General features: G+C 35.6%; 1 protein-coding gene across 1 annotated transcript in view; it reads right to left on the bottom strand.

Annotated features, from left to right (window-relative positions):
- Positions 1 to 20,368, bottom strand: part of LOC135196299 (uncharacterized) — a 210,256-nt gene that overhangs the window by 63,159 nt on the left and 126,729 nt on the right. Inside the window, exon 2 of the mRNA XM_064223007.1 lies at positions 15,004 to 15,521. Coding sequence (XP_064079077.1) covers positions 15,004 to 15,521 — 518 coding nt within the window. The remainder of the gene's footprint in view (positions 1 to 15,003; positions 15,522 to 20,368) is intronic.

The raw sequence follows: 20,368 nt of genomic DNA on the forward strand, positions 1-20,368 counted from the left end.
TGGCAAGCAAAACTCGTAGCAGTCTAAGCCGACGAGTTTCAGGTCTTCACCCTTTGGCCAGTTTTTAATGTCCTCTATCATGGCCAAAATTACTTGGTGGGCTTTTTTTACTTGTTCCACAGGGCCAAACATTCCGATGTAATCACGGTCGTCAACATCCTCAGGGAGGTAGATGCCCACATGCAGTTGCCTTAACAACTTCTGAAGATTTACCTTCTGTGGGCCCAGCATTGCCTTCCTGAATTCCTTTTGAACTACCATGACGAAATCTTCCTTCCCAGCTGCAAAAAGCCCTGTTTTTACCTGGCATAGTTTACTGATGTCGAAATTCTTGTCCACTCTGAATTGAACTTCTCGGTAGACCTTTTCGACATTCACTTTCAGCCCTGTTAGTTCAACCAATCTTGATCCATCACTGCGGACGTTGAGGATGACCCCGAGGTCCTCCTTGGCCAGTTTCGTGAATTTTCCACCCTTCCCGATAATCTGACCAAAGTCGAGGCCTTTACCACAGCGAAACGTGAAGGTATTACCTCTAGCATGTTTCAAAGGGCCACATTTGACGGGGCGTTTTCTTTTCTGGTTATTGGTCGAGACAGCACTTTCCTTTTCGGCTTCATCTCCTGCCTCCTGGATTTTACTTTCTTCTTGAATCGTTCCTCCAGGATGGGGAGCCATTTCATTCCCCTTTTGTGCTGGAGGAAGAGGCTTTTCCTCTTTTTCTTCGAGGGAAGGACCGTGCTCGACCTCTACCTTATCGAAGGGCTGAAACTTTTCTTTTTCCACTCCTTCAGATAGGCAGTTTTCCTCCAGCGTTTTATCCAGACCATCCTGATTTACATCTGTGTTTTCGCCCTCCTGCTCTCTCTCTTCAGGATGAATGGCGTCCAAGTCCTGCTCGTCACTTTCGGCTGAATTTCCTTGTTCTTCACAGGGAGCCTCATCAACTGTCTCTGACTCACAGGTGGATACTTCGAGGCTAGCGTCTTCAAGGGCAACCTCGCTCACATCTGTTTCAGAGTCGTCTGTGACTTCGCTGGTAGGGTTTTCCAAAAAGTCGTTATCTACATTCTCGACCTCTTCTTCCAGGTCTACTTCCAGGTTCATATTCCAAGTTACTCCTTTCTTGCCAACAGTTTTCATCACACCTTTGGTGATGAGCGCGGTGGTGGCAAGGAACAGGAGCATCTTGGGCCAAAATACATATTGGTCGATATTACGAAGAATTTCGTGGGCTGCAGATTCCTGGTCAAGGTGAAGACTGGTCCTCACCAACAATTCCAGGGGTCCACTGCAGCCATGCAAGGCAGGTTCCTCGTATCCAACAATATTAGCAAGTCCGATATAGTTCAGAATGGAATGCAGAATGCGGGGCACTCTGTTTTCCCTCCTGAAATCCAGTAGTAAAGTCGCTCGGGCGGCGTCACAAAGGTGAAGCTCTTTCTCAAGAGCCACCCGCCAATTGAAACCGCCAGCTAGTATAAAGTTCGTCATAAGCCTGGTACTGGCTACAAAATCGTTGCACTTCATTTGAAACATTTCAAACACTTGTTTTATTTGAGTATACATCTTTTAAGACATACCAAAGCAGGTCCCTGTCACTAAGCTTTGTTTTAGTTTAAGACGCGCAGGGCTCTGAGGTTTTCCCGGATCCTTGAGGACTCTTGAGTCTTCGGGAGCCGTTGGTTTCCTCGGAGACTTTGGATCCTTCAAAACGGAGTCGAAGGAATCTGTGGTGATTCGGGAAGACTTCATGCGTATAAGGACGTGCTTCTAGGATGCGTCTTCAAAGGAGCGACTTAGATGTACCCGCTACAATTGAGTTTTCAGAAAAAAATTTAAATCACTGGATTTTACTTTTATGTTCTTGCAAAAAAAAAAAAAAATTACTTTGTATTTTTCATGTTTTTCAGAATTCTTCCATAATCTATCTTTATCTATTTAACATGGGAGCGGAAGCTTGCTAAAATAATTGTTTTGGGAAAAATTAAAGAAGCCTTCGCATTTTGTATGTAGTCAGTCCAGTTTAGTATTTTAATTAGTAGTTTACGTTATTTAAAGTTATATATTTCACTATAGTTCTAAATTGAATCTTATTGTTGAAATAAATGGTGTTTTTATTTTTTAGCAAATGATTTATATATATATATATATATATATATATATATATATATATATATATATATATATATATATAAAAGTTTATAAATACACACATACATACGTGCATATATATACTAAAAATACTGTATATATCAGCTTGAAGGTAGACTATGGAAACGTTGTAATTCATTATAATTCTTTATTTTCTAAGTTTCGTAATAACTTATTATATCCTCAGGGAGTCTATTAGATTATGAATAAAATTACGTTAAAAATTACTTTAAAAATTACTCTAAAATTGAATAACATTGAGAAATTACAATACAGAATTAAAAAACCCACATTATTGAATTTTAGAGTAATTTTTAAAGTAATTTTATTTATTATCTAACAGATTCCCTGAGGATGTAATAAAGTTATTAAGAAACATAGGAAATAAAGAATTCTAATGATTTACAACGTTTCCATAGTCCACCTTCATGCTGATGTGTCCCACTGGGCGTCGCCTTCCTCTGTCTTTAGTGTGTGTGTATGTATATATATATCTATATATATATATAATATATATATATCTTATATATATATATATATATATATACACATATATATCATATAATATATATATATATATATTATATATATATATATATATATATATATATATATATATATATATATATATATATATATATATATAATATATATATATATATATATATATATATATATATGCCTTTTTATTAATATTGGACATTGCAGGAACAGTGTTAAATTACGCATTTAGAAACGATTTTGGCGAACTAGACCCGTTTACCGCAATGAACTAGACTGTGGCAGTTGACGCTTTTCTATAGAATTTTACCTCCTGAACAAGAATTTAAAGTAATATATTTTTGGCCGGCTGTAATTAAGCTGTAATTTACCTTTGAACTCTATCCTACGGTAAGGGGGACCGATGGGAAAGCGGGGTTATGGGTGGGGTAAAACACTTGGGGGAAGGTTTTGCCGTGTTATTGTGTTATTTCCTCTTACTTATGACATTTCAGATTGCCTTCCTTTAAAGGCGGGGTACGTAGTCAGGTAACACGTTCTACTAGGTTAGGTTAGGTTAGTATCATAACCTATATGTTACACTTCTAAGATTACCTCTCTCTCCGGGCCCCCCGGTCAGGTAACTCGTTACCAACTCGTACCTGTGCCTTCCTCTCCCAGTACCCCACCCCGTCCTCCCCTTAGCGGATATATGGCTCCCTGGTGGGTACGTATCCTACAACCCCTACCAGAATTCATATATGGCGGTTTGTTTACGTTTCTTGGCCACGAGACCAAAACTTCGAAGATTGCTCAGTCGAAGTTGACTATGGCAGTTGACGTTTTCCTGTTATTTTACTTACTTTACAAAGAGTTTAAGGTAATATTTTGCCGGTCGACTGTAACTAATCTGTTATTTACCTTTTAATTCTGTACGTCGGTACATCGCACCCCTTGTACCGTCATGTAGTCTTCACAGGTAAATAACGGTTTAATTACAGTTAGCCGAATAAATATTACTTTAAATTCTTGTTCAGTAAGTAAAATAACATAGGAAAACGTCAACTGCCATAGTCTCCTTTACCGTTGAATGCGGGCTTAGAATTACCACGTTTTTTTATTATTTTTTGTTGGTGCGTAGAACAAATATTTTTGATCCAGTAATAATAATAATAATAATAATAATAATAATAATAATAATAATAATAATAATAATAATAAATATATTGGTAGTAACCCTTCGTTTAAGCATATTCTGTTGAATTTAATCGCTGCAATAACGTCATTCAGAAAAAGATTACTTCAAGCTAAGGGCATTATGGCAGCAATTAAATTCAATAAAAAAAAATAATAATTGTTGAAAATAAAGGCAGTTTTCAACGAATTAATCGGGGGATATCTGAAAGAAGATCTAGATATTGGACCCTTGTCCACATGACAAATATCCTCTACAAGATGTTCATCAAGAGACATAGCATACTTGAAGAAATTATTCTTCTTTCTGCAAAGCCCATATTCTAGATTATTCCTTCAGAATAGGGGGATATCTGAAAGAATAGATCTAGATATTGGACCCTTGTCAGCATGACAAATATCCTCTACAAGATGTTCATCAAGGGACATATCATACTAGTAGAAACTATTCTTTCTGCAAATCCCATCTTATAGATTATTCCTACCCTCATTAATAAAATTGATAACTTTAAAATTATTGTGGATATGACCGTAAAGCTTTCACATTCGGTTGAGCAATCACTAAGTTTTTTTTTTTTTTTTTTTTTTTTTTTTTTTGGCCTACAGATGCCACTGTGATCACTCTATCCGCCAGCTGAGTCAAGAATAGCAGAGATGGTGCCATTGCCGGAGAAAGCCCAGTGTGTGTTATGGTACCACGAAACAAAATCACCCGTTGCAGTTCAACGCAATTTCAGAAATGAGTATCGACGAGATCCACCAGATGTTAAAAGCTTTAAAGACTGGTATGTCACCAAGTTCACCAAACATTACCCCTCTTGATTTTTTCTTATGGGGTTATATCAAGGATAAAGTGTACAGTACATCAGTACCTAATGTTGATACCTTAAAAATAAGGACAACAGTAGCTCTAGCAACGGTAACTATGGTGATACTGGAGAATACCTGGTGTGAGATAAAATTTAGCTTAGAAGTACTCCGGGCAACAAATGGGGCACATGTTGAAATTTATTAGTAATGTAAAAATAAATCTTTAGTCATTGTTGTTGAAATTGAAGAAAACCTTATACCTCTACCTAACATGGTTTGTGTGTAATAAAGGTCTGAAATCCGGGAGAGCTTTATGGACACACTGTATATCTCTGGCAGAGGCAGACATCACAATAAGCAATTCTTGCAGTTTGGTATTTATATCCATTCCAAGGAAGCAAACAAGCAAGGAAGTCCACTGAAGGTTCTTGACGGAAGATATTTCATCTATTTGTCCCCCTGTGTCTTTCGATATGCAACACACGACACGGGGACGCGTCCCCAGGACACTTGGGTTTCTGCTGCTCAATGGGGTTATTTTCCTCGGCATGAGCAAATGATAATACCTTCTCTCTCTCTCTCTCTCTCTCTCTCTCTGGTGCGTTTCCGCTTTTTAAAGATATTTTTCCCCGATCAGAAAGGCGTTAGTTGTTCTAACACGTGCTAAGCCCTAGAGCATTTTCCTTGGTCTTAACTGATTTATTATTTTTACAACGTTTCCCTCATTCTAGAAAACTTACTCCTGGAGCGATTCCCATTCCCATTCCTGCAAGGGTTTTTTATGGCCTAGTGTGCTTTTCCAGCCTTGGGCCAGAACATTTCTCCCGTTGTCATAAGCGTTACATATACTAGAACGTTTCCATCGCTTTGAAAATTTCTTGACCGAGCTGTAGAAAATACAGCAAAGACCGGTGTTACACAAAGCGCGATATTCACAGAATTGGCCAAAATCAGTTCAATGAAAATACCATTGGAGAACTTTAAATAAGATATAATTGATCATGATATGAGAATATATAAGAAATCTCTTCGAATATACTCTTCGTAATCAGCCTATTTTTCTTTCAACAGGCAAATTAAAAATAAACCAATATTCACTGTCACATTCGTTCTCTAGAAATCTAGTTTAGTAAGGGTAGACCTCACGGCCGTGGGAGCATTAATAATGCAGCTCTCCACGATACAGAAAATATAGAACTTAAGTTCTAGATTGTCCGAGTGGAACGGTTACCATAATCATCTTAAAGGGACTCTTAAAAAAAGAAAAAAAAAAGAGAGAGAGAGAGAAATTCCGTCCGTCCCCAAAGACTCATTGCGTCATCTGAAAGAACGGACGTTCATTAGCATTATTTTCAAGCCTTTCACGTCTCTAATTCTGTTCGTTCAGTGACAGTATATAAATTAGAAGAGAGAGAGAGAGAGAGAGAGAGAGAGAGAGAGAGAGAGAGAGAGACAGGCTCATGGGCCTCACTGTTCATCTGAATAACCTCGTTGTACACACAGCTTTATAATTCATTCCTGCATATTCCAATAAGAAGTTTTCGACGGGGAAATCGTTGGAAATTACCCGAATCTGCACCAAACAATTTCTCATTGACTTGCAAAACTGTAGCTCTCTTTGCCTTGAAAGACAATTTTTATGGATTTTTATACACACTCATAAAGGACTTGGATCCTTATTATGATTCGAAATTACCTGAACAATCTTGATTCCACGGAGCATGAGAATAAAAGTATATGCATTTGACTAATTGCAGTCCGGCTTTTCGTTAAAAGAGTTTTAGCAATTTTACTTATGAATCCCTAAAAAACATTTTGGACTCCTGTTAGTGTCCCATCTCAACCCGAACTTGGTTTGAATTATCTTGAATATTCACTAAAGATAGAAATTTCATTTACTTATTTGGTTTTCGAATTAGAAGTTTTTTTTTTTTTTTTTTTTTTTTTTTTTAATTTAAATAAACGTCGTGTTTTCAATATATATCTTAATAATTCCCACCCTGCCCCGGCCCAGAAAAGGGACATGGGTTCCATTTTCAATCAAATCGAATCCCTTTTACCCATAAATGCTTTGTGCTAAATTTTGTTCAATTGATCTCATAGTTCTGGATAAACCATGGCAGATATGGTACTTTTATGCCAGGCATACATGAACAAATACATACTACATATTACAAACAACCATAAGGTGATCACACAATCGGCAAGCAAACTTTTATCAGAAAAGCCAATATGAACTTTTAGCTGAGATGCAAATTGAAAAAGGACTTCACTCAAAATTCTTCAGTTTAAAATCAGATAACGTTTGCCGGTCACTTCTAGATAAATGGCAGGTCATGAATTAATAAGATCCTTACTTTCGTCCTGCACATCTACATTTGACACTCGAATAGTGACAACGATGTTTTCCATTTTAAACTTAACAAATTGTACTCTTTAACCATAAATCAGATACTTATAGGTATAGATACTAATTTCAAGTCAGTTATTTCGAATCTTCTTTCCCACCGTTATCCCCACATTAAGGGGTCGGTTGCCTGATGCGCCTTCTCCACTACCTTCTATCAAACCTCATTTCTCCATATAACATTCCTTACTACATCAGTCGTGGTTTATAGTCTGGCAAGACATATCCGTGGCCATTTAATTATGATATATCAGCAGAACGGAGTTGATTAAAATATATTTAGTAAATTAAACAGAGCATCCACTGAAACATACCTATGAACGTGCCAGGTCCAGCCCTGACGTTAAACATAAATTCTAGGAAATAACACTGAAAAAAAGCCATTCAACCCGCAAAGACAAAACTGAAATACACAATACATTATTATGCTTCCAGTTTTTCCCTCGAAAAACAGAAACTTCATATTTTAAAGCAGACTTGGAGCTTTGAATAATGCGCTGCCAGCAGTCCGATTCTCAAATAGTTTCCTATGTTCTGATTATAAATTTTTTTTTCAAAGTTGTAGGTTTATTGCTGATAATATTTTGAAGCCTATTTCTTTTTAAATGAAACAATAATTATTTTCGTTATAGTAATTTTCAAACGACTGGAAAGGTTTCTATAGAATGAGCTTAAAATGGAGTTTTGTAGAAAAGTAGGTAACTTCTTCCAGTATAACAAAAACAGAAAAAAAAATTTTTTTCCAATGAAACGGCGACAGTTTCTCTCGATAAAAATCCTGCAACTTTTAGTAACAAAAATACGGTAACTTTATCCTACAGAAGTACGGAATTCCTCCCCATAAAAATTTGTTCGGTAAAAGTACGGCAACTTGGCTATAGTGTTTTACACTTCTAGAAGCAAAGATCTATAGATAGGAAAATAAAACTTCCCATAAGAAAGCTATTTTCTATGTAAATACTATTATGGGCCCAAGTTAAGAAGATTAAAAATTTAACAAAATTCTTTTTAAATTATTCACACATTATATATATATATACATATATATATATATATATACATATATATATATAATAATTATGAGGTAGACTTGCTTGATCAAATTAACATTGTTTCTATGCATGCCTGTTTTTTTCTTTTATTCCCGAAAAGTTTAATGTACGGCATTTATTTCATTTCCAAGTTAACGAAAGTCGATGAGATGGGCAATAACCACTTGACCAAAACTGCCCAATTCCTACTTCAGGAAAACCATAAAAAGAAGTTAAAGATCAAAATTCAGGGTGTTATCTATACCAAGGAAGCGACAGAGCTTCCCTCTGAAATAGAGAAAGTTATATTATTATTATTATCATTATTCAAAAGATGAAACCTATTCATATGGAACATGCCACAGGGGCCAATGACTTGAAATTCAAGCTTCCAAAGAATAAGATGTCCATTAGGAAGAAGTACGAGGAAGTAAAGGGAAATACAGAGGGAAATCCCACTTTTTAAAAAAGAATAAAAATAAGTCAATAATCTGATAAATGGATAAAAATATATTGAAATGTAAGGAGAAAACTATTAGAGTATAATGTACATTCGCTTGAACTCGCTTGACGACAAATAAGTTAATGGTTTCATTTTTCACATCCCTGCATTACTGTCTACTGTGAGTTGATTCTCATAGAATTAATTTAGACGTCGACACTTATGGAGCCCTCGAGATAGGTCCTCAGATATTCAATTTCTATGTTACGATGTATGCACGTCTGTGGATCAGTCTCTAAACTAAATAAACGTGTGAATGGAGTTAAGTGTTCATCGTAACTCCAGTAGTGAATGAGGTTTTTCTCAATTGATCTAATTGGCTTTCTGCCACTTCTCGACTTCAGTCGGTTTAGTCTTTTTTGGGCAGAGTATTAAGGCAAATATGTAGAATTGTTGTGATGAATCATTGTAATAATCTTTAACGCAGATCATCTACATATCTTCTTTTTAAAACGAACGTTTAAATGATGATGAACAATTAATGTTAATAACATATACTCTCAACACCATTCATCTTCATTCTTATACTCTACTAAAAAAAATGCGACTTTTCTATATTCTTATTATTTTAGAATATCCAACTTGGCTCTTTTAACATTGCAATTTAAACTATATGACGCGATATTAACAAAAAGAAAAAAACACACATCCACACACTAAAAAATTCCCCTTGGGTTAAAATATATGATAATATATCAATTCCGAGGTAGGGCGAATTGGATATTAATATATATATATATATATATATATATATAGATATATATATATATATTATATATATATTATATATATATCGAAAAACTGCATCGTCTTTGTAATAATAACCACCTCTGTTAGTTTAGTTTTTAAAAATTCTGCACCTGATCAATTCTTATTTACATAACATTTGCACTAGAAGAATTATTTGGCATTAAGTTAACGATTTTCCATGGAGGGCTGTTTCCAATAATCGTATTTTCCAAAGATTGAATTCTAAAGGAGAAATACAGTGATATACAAGAGAGAAAAAAAAAGTGGGGGGGGGGGGGGGGGGGGGGGGGGGGAAAAAGACTCAAAAAAAAAAAAAGACTCTCAAGTGTTAACTCTCAGCTGCAGGGAACCCAGCACCTTCAAAACAAGATAATTATTATAGACAGAAAGCGAACGAAAATGTGTAAGAGTTATAATTGTATAATTGTATTAATATACAAAGATTAACCTTTTAAATTTACATCTCGCGTTGATATGAAATAACATTCTTATACTAACGACTTTTGTCTCGATGACCCCATACATAAGATTCAACTTGATATTCCACTTAGAAGACGCAAAAGATCTCCTTTAAGATCTCCGCGCATGCGTCAAAATTACTACTAGGTAGCTGTCGATGAGTTAAATGTCACTTGCAAAATATATTTAATATGAGAGCATGTCTCAGTTTCTTTTATACTTTTGTTTAAGTCAGGGGAAACTATCACTTGTTTATATATCATAGTTCACTAATAATGCTTGTATATATAATACATATATATATATTTATATATATTATATATATATATATATATATATAATATATATATTATATATATATATACATATATATATATATGTATGTATATATAATATAATATAATAAAAATTATCTGCAATTCCTTTTACTGGTTTGTGATACATTAGTACTTTTTTTATTTAGAATAAGAACTGATCAAAGTCTATGACATAAGAATTTACGAATAGTCTTCAAAACGAATATTTTCTAATGAATTTCCAAGGTTATTTCAGAACACAAAGACTATAACCGTTTAAAAAATAACGAGTTCTAAAAGGCGATTCTAAAGTGGACGTTGGAATATATCCCATGCATGAAGGTGTGTGAAATGCTCAATTAGAGGCGTGAAACACCCTTGCAACGATATTCTGAAAACTATAGCTGTCGAAACGAAAGAGTTGAAACATTGTTACCAAGCAAATATAAGACTAGTCAACTCTCCTGCACCAAATGCTGAAACGTAATTCTGAACTATACGACTGATATTTGCTCCCTAAAAAAGTGTATCAACATTATTTTTCTCCCGGAAAACAATCCTGAAAACGAAATGAGATTTATGTCTACCTTCTAAATCTATTATAATTTAATAACGAACAAAACGTAAAACTAGAATATAGTGCAGGCTTCTTCTATAAGCTGTATTTACGTGAATTACAACTCCAATAAAAATTAGATTTATGTATAACTTCTAAATCTATTACAGTTTAATAACAAATAAAACTTAAAACTAGAATATTGTGCGTGCTATTATAAACGGTATTTGCGTGAATTCAGTTAAGTAACATTACCGTAATGGATGACAGCTGCATGTTGCATAACGTTAGATGACACCTACCTCGAACATTCTTTCAAGGGTTTCTGTCATTAACTTGTATTTTGTTTCAAAAGTCTTCGGTGAGATGATGAAAATTCCTATCACAGTCAACAAGGACAGAGTGATATATCTTTTCTCGGCACACAATATATAGATATATATATATATATATATATATATATATATATATATATTGAAAGACCTGGGTTCGATCCTGATGTGAGTCAGATATATATATATATATATATATATATATATATATATATATATATATCTGACTCACATCAGGATCGAACCCAGGTCTTTCAACTGAAAGACCTGGATTCGATCCTGGTGCGAGCCAGAGATTTATTTATGTTCCACACGTGATTGTGCATTGATTATTTCTAATATAAATTATATATTTACATACATATTCGTTTCCTTGGCTGCCTTTCTGTATCTGTGCCACTTCCCCCCCCCCCCCCCCCCACAACAACCCCCCGCCTCTATAACTAATAACAAAAAGGAAGAAACAGACGAAGTATTTAAGGTCAAAGCTTAATTCTTTAATGTAGAGAGAAAAAAAAAACAATAAGTGGAAACGTCGTTAAACACTTTGAATGAAATAACAGAAAAACTTTACTTAAATGCTTTATCTCGATACTTAATAAATACTAAAACCAGATGAACACGATTTGCAAATGGAGGTATGTGAACTTTGATGATTAATATTTAACACAGATATACTGGTTACAGAAAACTAGCTACTTTATGCTAGATAACTTTATAAAGGATTAGGACAATGATCATCTATTCCAATGAAATAAAAATTACTTCGAATTGAATATATATATATATATATAATATATATATATATATATATATATATATATATACATATATATATATAATATATATATAATTTTTTTTGTTAGAACAATAAATCACACGACCGTTTCGTGGCAGCGAAAATGATCTAGTCACTGGTGTATTGATCACCTCAGGCAGAGATAGAACTTCCCTGTTATTCAGATTAATATAAATCCTCTGCTCGTCTTCTATATCCTGTTCTAATCATGGGAGACGGTTTTAAATGGTTGTTTATTACCCTATAAAAAGAATAAAAATAGATTGGAAATAGTTCTATACTATACTATACTACTACTACACACACACACACACACACACACACACACACATATATATATATATATATATATATATATATATATATAATATGCCCCACGCTGGACGAGTGGTTTTCGCGCTCGGCTGCCATCCGGTGGTCCAAAGTTCGATTCCCGGCTCTGCCAACGTGGAATCAGAGGAATTTATTTCTGGTGATAGAAATTAATTTTCTCGATATATGTGGTTCGGATCCCACAATAAGCTGTAGGTCCCGTTGCTAGGTGACCAATTGGTTCCTAGCCACGTAAAAATATCTAATCCTTCGGGCCAGCCCTAGGAGAGCTGTTAATCAGCTCAGTGGTTGGTTAAAAACTAAGATATACTTAACTTTTATATATATATATATATATATATATATATATATATATATATATATATATATATATATATATATATATACATATATATGGATACATGCACACACGTAAAGTAAGAGAGGGAGAGACAGAGGTATCGATTGAAAGCGTAAGGGACAATCCAATAAAATCAAATGAACAAAAAAAAAAAAAAAAAAAATCTGCAACCTAGATATACCTCTTTTTTTCTCTTCTTTTTGGTCTAACTATAATAAAATGAATTCGGGGATATCTTGCTCTGAGAGAGAGAGAGAGAGAGAGAGAGAGAGATTTGAGCGGCCGAATAAAGGTAAAAAATAAAAAAAGATGAAAGGAAAATCTCCCAGCAGAGATAAAAGAGATGATCGGATTAGCGAACTGAGGAAAGGAGGCAGAATGTAAAAATACAATTCAATTCAATATCGACTGGTAAAAACAAAGAAAAACAGAGAAAAGAAAGCGAGAGCAACAAACGAAAGAAATAAGCTTGATTTCAAAAGTACACGAAAGAAACTATAAGAAAAGTAAATAATTAAATATTTCTATATTTGTAGCACAGAAACGTCAATTCTATTTTCATTGAATATTCAATTTTATCGATGAAAAAACCTGAAGAAATTTTATCTTATATAAAACTAGTAACTATTATTTTTCATGGCTTTTTAAAACAAAATCACTACAATAATATAGGCTGCGTCAGAATTTAGTTCTTTAAATTTCATTTAATTCTTATGAAACCTGTTTAAGATGGCATGGGGGCGGTCTCCAGCCCAAATAATAATAATAATAATAATAATAATAATAATAATAATAATAATAATTAATAATATTAACAGCAAACACTCGGAGATTATTATGAAAGTGGTACGTGTCTCTCTAAGAACTTTCCAAGATATTGATGAAATGCTGAAGATTAATTTGCTCCCGACAAGAAGTGTTCATGAGACCTGAATGTGTCCAATGGCAGCTATTTTTAATATGGTCTGGGCTAAAGTTACAGAGCTCTTTCATATAATGAAAGGGCCTCATTATATGAAGTTAGTTTCATTATAGCTCAAAAGCTACGGGCAAGGTCAAGGTTATCTGCAAGTTTGATTGATATGCCTTCAATCATTTAAGAATTGCAATGACCTTGTAGTTGCTTTAACAGGCAATGTTATGGTAATCTATAAGTTTGAGTGACATTTCATCTGTCAGGTAAGAAATGCGATGATCAAGTAAGATTGAGACAGACAGGCGGACGGACAGACGGAAAAACTCCCTTTTTTGGAGGGAGGGGGTGAGGGGGGGGGGGGCTTGCGCATATATACGAACATTGTTTTATTGCTGTCCAAAGCATACAAAATGGGCATTTCCAAATGTTACTAGATTTTGGCGGACATGCCCACGGTTAATAAAGTGAAATATGAACTTGTTGGAATAGGAAAGAGAATTTTTATAGGCTCGAAAATATAATAATTTAAGACAAAATTTCAAGAGGACACGGGGACATACTGCCAAATTGCATGAAAACCTGATACAATAATAATATTTACCCAAAATCTTACAAATCTGCTGGTTCTCAGAAAGCATATTATATCTCACTAACGTTAATACTGACAAAGGTTTACTGATCAATCCATTTTTTGGAGAGAAAAAGCGAAAACAAATTTCCTCAAAAAATTCTGATCTTGCTGCTATAATAATGAATATCGCTATTCAAACCACTGACGCAAAACTGTCCTCCCTTCCAAAAATTCGCAAAATTCCCATCGGCCTGACACAGGAAGTCTCAAGTTTCTAGGTTCTAAAAGAAGTTTGGAAGGGCGGCTATGAATATCTTAAGGAAAAACTTGGACTGATTACTCTACGGTTCAGTGTCTTGAATCGCTTATTTGAGACAAAGGATTCCAGATACTTAACAAACTCAGAATTATTAGACAAAAATACTTTGCCTGATTACAGTAAACATTTTGACTGCTATGGAATAACAAAGATTTTCATAATAAGGTAACTATTATCGGTGTAGATTTATCCTTGAAAAAGTTGCTGCTAGGACGAAAAATTTCATGTTCGCCAATTTAATGGTTATCTTGGCAGTTTTATACGTGCTCATATTCTCGTATGATTGTGCATTTTCCCACCAAGCTCTGTACAAAGTAGCTTACGCTGGTGGCAAAAATGATTGCCACGAATGCTCGCTAGAGCGGTGAAACACGAGCGTGAATATTCCGGAATTCACTTTTATCCCGAGTTTTGGCTTCTGGGTAAAGTTCGGCATCACAACTCTAAAAGACGCCAGAGCACGTGCTCGAGGGATGCATCGTTTAACCTTCTAATTCAAATCTCTTGAAGAAAATCGACGAGCTTAAAGGGTTGTTTTACTGATCGGGATTTGAGGCAACTGTACATCCACGTATCCAGCAAACATTTATCGCATTCAGACCAATTATTTAACATAAAATATGGAATGAATCCATCTGAAGGTTCCGTTCTAGGTGTTGCAGGTCATACCTCACAATAAACTGCCATTTGTGCATAAAAATGAAAAACTACTGTTAATAAATAAAGGAAAACATTGACACAAAGAGATACTTACCGTTGACGAACTGTTGATTGCACTGACTAGCTGAAACTGCACTGTTGTTGTTGGAATCGCCGGGAATATGGCCGGAGGAATCCCCATTCCAGTGCCGGCTGAGATTCCCACAGCTGTGGGACACGAAGTCGCTGGGAGTCGCCGCCGCATTATTCGAAGGAGACGCAGGACTCGGGTGACTTGGAGAAGGCGTAGACGGAGAGTGGTTGGGCGTGGGAGGTATGACCGTCGGGGGCGGGGGTACAGGTAAGGGCGTGGGCGTTGACAGGGTCCTTTCTTGCGAGGGCGGCCTGTTGCTGTGTAAGGGTGACGATTGAAGGGATATTTTACCATCATAAGGCTGTGGGGGCGCTGGGTAGGAACCGAGGGTGCTCGGGGAATATGTGGGCGTGGAGCTGGTGTTAGGGGTGGGAATGTGAGCAGCCCGGGCGTGCAAGCAGGGCGTGCAGACTGTGTGCAGGCACGGGAGAAGGCGTGGTTCCACCCAACGACGTCCGCAAGCACCGCATTCGCTCATCCTGAAACAACAGAGATAAAATTCTCATGAGCTGAATGGAAGACCAGTGCAGTGCCATAATAATAATAATAATAATAATAATAATAATAATAATAATAATAATAATAATAATAATACTGTTAAAAAGAATGGCAGACTTAAGCGAGTTCATTTTATATATTGTTTTTTCTATTGTTCTTACAATTCGCTTCTCAGGCTCAGCGATGTTTCTGAGTAACTGGCCAATATTCATAATGGGAATTTAAAAAAAAATTATAAATGCTGAAGGTAATCTTTTATTAGAACAGGATATCAGGTCCAGGTCAAGCAGGGGTCGTCGTCATTGTCGGTATTATTCCGTAGGCGTAGTTCAGTTCGGGGCCGGGGTCGTCTTTGGTTTAAGGGCTGGTATTGGTGCTGGTATAGCTGGTATAGCTGCTATCACGTGACGTTTCGACCTTCTCGCAGGTCATCTTCGGACGAGTCGGTTGAAGAAACTGTATTAAGAAAGTCTGCGGGGCGGTATTTATAGCGGCTCGGACCTAGAGTTGCATTCTCATTGGTCGGGCCAGTCTTGGGCGAAGTTGTGGATCTCGCCTCGAAGGTCTCGGGGATTCTTTCGTGCGAGCGCCACAGTAGTGTGCCTGGGGATGAACGACAGGAATTCCGTCCGAATTGTAAGGAAAATAGAAAAAACAATATATAAAATCAACTCGCCTAATTCTGCCATTCTTTTTAACAGTATTTGCCTAATAGAGGGTCTCCTACCAAATAATATATATATATATATATATATATATATATATATATATATATATATATATTTGTCTCTCACATATAATTGTGGATTTCTTCAACTACCTTTCTTTTGCCTCTCATCGCCACGTCGTAGTTCTCTAAGTAAATCCCCGTGCCCAACTATTGTGGGCGGGAACGAGGCCTTTACTTTTCCTACTTACAAACAGAAGTAAAATAGCAGACAATTCATGTTGCCTACTTTCAAGTTCAATATTCTTGATATCTTCTTTCTTTGAATTATTAATTAGTTCTGGTATCATTTCTCTCTGTCTCTCTGTATTCCAACCTGTCATTTCTGAGATGTTCATCTTGAAACTTTCTCCCTGCTCGTGCTCCTTCCATGCAAAGCTAATTATCATATTGCGAGATTTTCTCTGACTTTTCCTTCAAGGACTGTTGCTTTGGTTACGAAAACCGTCGGCTTGCAACACAAAGAGGCCATTTGAGCAAGACGTATCACCAACGTTTTACTTCATTTTTCTACAGATAATGGCATATAAGTATGATTTTTTTTTTTCATCATCATTTAAGAATTTATTTAGTTACTTTCTGGTATCCTCGATCCTAAACAGGCAATGACATGCCAGCGAGTATTTATAAGAGCTTCAGAATCTGGAACTTCCTTCCTTCCTTCGCCTGAGCTTCCGGATTTATGTTATCTCAATAACGTTATGAATGGCAGTACGTAATCGATTCCTGTCTATTAGTATGTAACGAGACAAACAAACGGATGAAAAAAGTACGAGGTTAATACTAAATATAGAAAATACGTGCAATTAAAGTTATATACAAACAACGACTATTTGAGTTTCCACTATCCTGCAGAATTTTACGATGAAGCAAGCGCCTGACCTTCCCCTCACGAGGAGATCAAAAGAAGACCCATAAAGGTCAAGAACCCACGTCGAGAAGATATTAAAATGAGCTTTAAGACTGGAGCACTCATCCCTAGCGTCGACTGACCCAGTTTTATTCCAGATAGATTATAAACTTTGCGAGCATTTTTTTTTTTTTTTTATCCTTTGGCGATGATGCTTTAAAGGATATTTTTTTCCTTTGCTTTCTATTGTAGTCGAGAACTTATCAGCAAAACGTGGATGGATCAACTCGAGAGTTTCTGTCAATCAGGATATGAGAATCATTACATCAAAAGCGAACAGCGTGGGAGAACTTACACTTGAGAGGCATTGAGTACTGGTAAGCCGGGGATACGAATTTCACTGAAAACTGAAATAAGAATTTTTTTTCCATGATGCGATTTGAAACATTTTCCCTGGAAAGATTTCATTATAAACTGAAACACTAAATGAGCATATGAGTAACTATTAGAGGGCCTTTGATAGCTATATAGTATATATATATATATATATATATATATATCTATATATATATATTATATAACATACATATATATACATATATATATATTATATATATATATTATATACATATAGTGGCTTTTTATAGTTATATATATATATATATATATATATATATATATATATATCTATATATATATCTATATCTATATATATATATAAGATATATATATATATATATAGATATATATATATATATATATATAGATATATATAATATATATATATATATATATATATATATATATATATATGAGCATATCACAATACCGTGATTCATATACATACATCGAGCTACAAATGCCCTTTAATACCTAATTCGCTCTACCTCGGAATTAATATATTTTCATATATGTTAAACCGAAGGGGAATTTTTTAGTCGATAAGAGATTTGTCGGCTCATGGGCGCGAACCATCGAAACCAACAAATCCAGGACGCGCAGTGTGTGTGTGTGTGTGAAACTGCTCACTTGGTACAATAAAATATAGAAATGGAATTATCTCTGCTCCTGTTAGGGAAGAGGCAGCAGCCTTCAGTTTCGCATAATGTGCAGACAGCAAATCTCGCAACAATCAGGTGGTTGAAATTTAATGGAATTCTCTGAGCTTAAAAGAACAAAGGTCTTACGTGGTTAAAAAAAATTTAACTGTGTCGGTTCAACTCTTTTTCTCTCTACAACTCATGTGTTTTCTTTATCTTTTCCAGATAATATTTCTGTTCCATTAAATTGGAAACTGTCTTTTTTTTCTTCTTTTTATCAGCTAAATAAATCTTACTCTCTGTAAACACCATCTTGATTTTTGTAAACACCCTCTACGTCGTCTATGAAATCAAAGCCACGAATGACTGCCGTTAAACCAACAGGAAGCTCTCCAGTAGGTAAACAATGGCAGTACTGGGGTAGAAATAGACAGAATGAGGAGACGTCATAGCTCCAGGAATCAAAAGGGAAAAAAGAATGAGGAGATAGCAGTGCTCCAGAAATCACAAGGGAAGAATAGGAGGTACAGTATAACACAGAATAAGAAAAAGTGTGGCATCGCCAATTCTCGCTGTGGTAACTTGAGGTGATTATCATACAGTAAATAAAAGCGCACAGGGATAGAAACAGATGGAATGAGATAGTTTAATTTCAGGAATCAGGAGGGAAAGTATAAAGCAGTTGAAGAAAAAGCGTAGCAAGGGCACTTCATGATGATGTAACAAATTCATGCTGTTATAACGACTTGCAGTTTCAGAAATCAGGGGGGGAAATACAACAATGTGGCATAGAACCTTCTAACAACTTGGGATGATCATGATGTTACAACGTAATAAACAAGTACCTATCGGGTACTACTCATTACCAGTCCACTACGTGACTTCTCCCGAGGCAATGACCTGCCAGCTATGGACCGACCCTGAATAGACACATAAACACGGAAAGCATCGCGCCTGATCCCCGATACCAATATTAGCGTCGACCGAAGCAACAAAGGTGATCTTAATCCTATCGAACTGTAATATCTTCATCAATTTGAAACACAACAGTAGCCGGAACTGCGATCTCATCAATGTGAAAATCAGGGTTCTCGTTGACAAGGGTTTCATTTAATTAACTGCGTCGACATTGATGGCCATGGCGCTCGCGAAACCTGCTGACACTGTCGTAAAATCGGAGTGTAAGTTAATATGATACATTAGACATCAATGTTTCGGGAACTTGAAAGCAATAACATCTAGAATTTTATTACCCTTGAGTTCTGGATTACATCAGATATTAATGTGATGGTAACTTGAAAGCATTAATGTCCGTATTTCTATATTCCCTTGATTTTATTTTTAACTATCATTGACATCAGATATTTGTCATTTGAGATTTACTTGACCCAAGGCCAAGATGCCAATATAAAATCGTCATTTATTGAAACAAAAAGCAAACCATTGACCGCTTTGTGTATCATAGTATGTGGACACCCGTGTACATACAGAAACAAAGACACTTCTGTCGTAACCTTGACCTGATTAGCCGCACATTCAATATTCACCCCTCGCCACGTTGCAAGGTCAGAGTTAATTTACAACGAAAAAGCTCATCGAGTACCTGTCGACATGAAGCGGCAAGTGAAGATACACAAGGTTGGAGAAAGATACGTTTAGTAAAAGAATAAGTGAGAAAAATAAGACCGGAAATACCCTGAAGAGGTGATAAGTTGACACGAGATACGAGAGAAATTCGTGATAAACACACCGCGCTATCAGCTGACAGAATGCATAATCCCATGAATGAACTTGAATAAACCGGCAGTTCTAAGGAAGTTACGCACGGTAATATTAATCAAAAGTGTTTAAGGGGCAAAATAGATATTGTTGTATCAGATGTATCAGATGCAGCACTGAGATAACGTGAGATAATTACCGACATAATGTGAGAAATTTACTTTCTCTTGTTTCTGTTTTAAAGCTCATTACTTACGGGCTGACGTTAAACATGGCGTCCCGCTGAGATTTTCTACGTGGAAACGTAAACAAAAGACTAAGTTTATAAAAAGTATTCCGGAAAATTTCTCAAGTCAGCTCAATTATTCTGCATCATATACATTCTTTTTTATATATATTATACTGTTCAGTCAAAACAAACAAAATACGGTAGATTTCTCACATTTATTCGGTACATTTCTCATGTTATCTCACCTGTAATGCATCATATGC

Source organism: Macrobrachium nipponense, chromosome 17 (genome assembly GCF_015104395.2).
Source record: "Macrobrachium nipponense isolate FS-2020 chromosome 17, ASM1510439v2, whole genome shotgun sequence".
In the NCBI taxonomy this organism is placed as follows: domain Eukaryota; kingdom Metazoa; phylum Arthropoda; class Malacostraca; order Decapoda; family Palaemonidae; genus Macrobrachium; species Macrobrachium nipponense.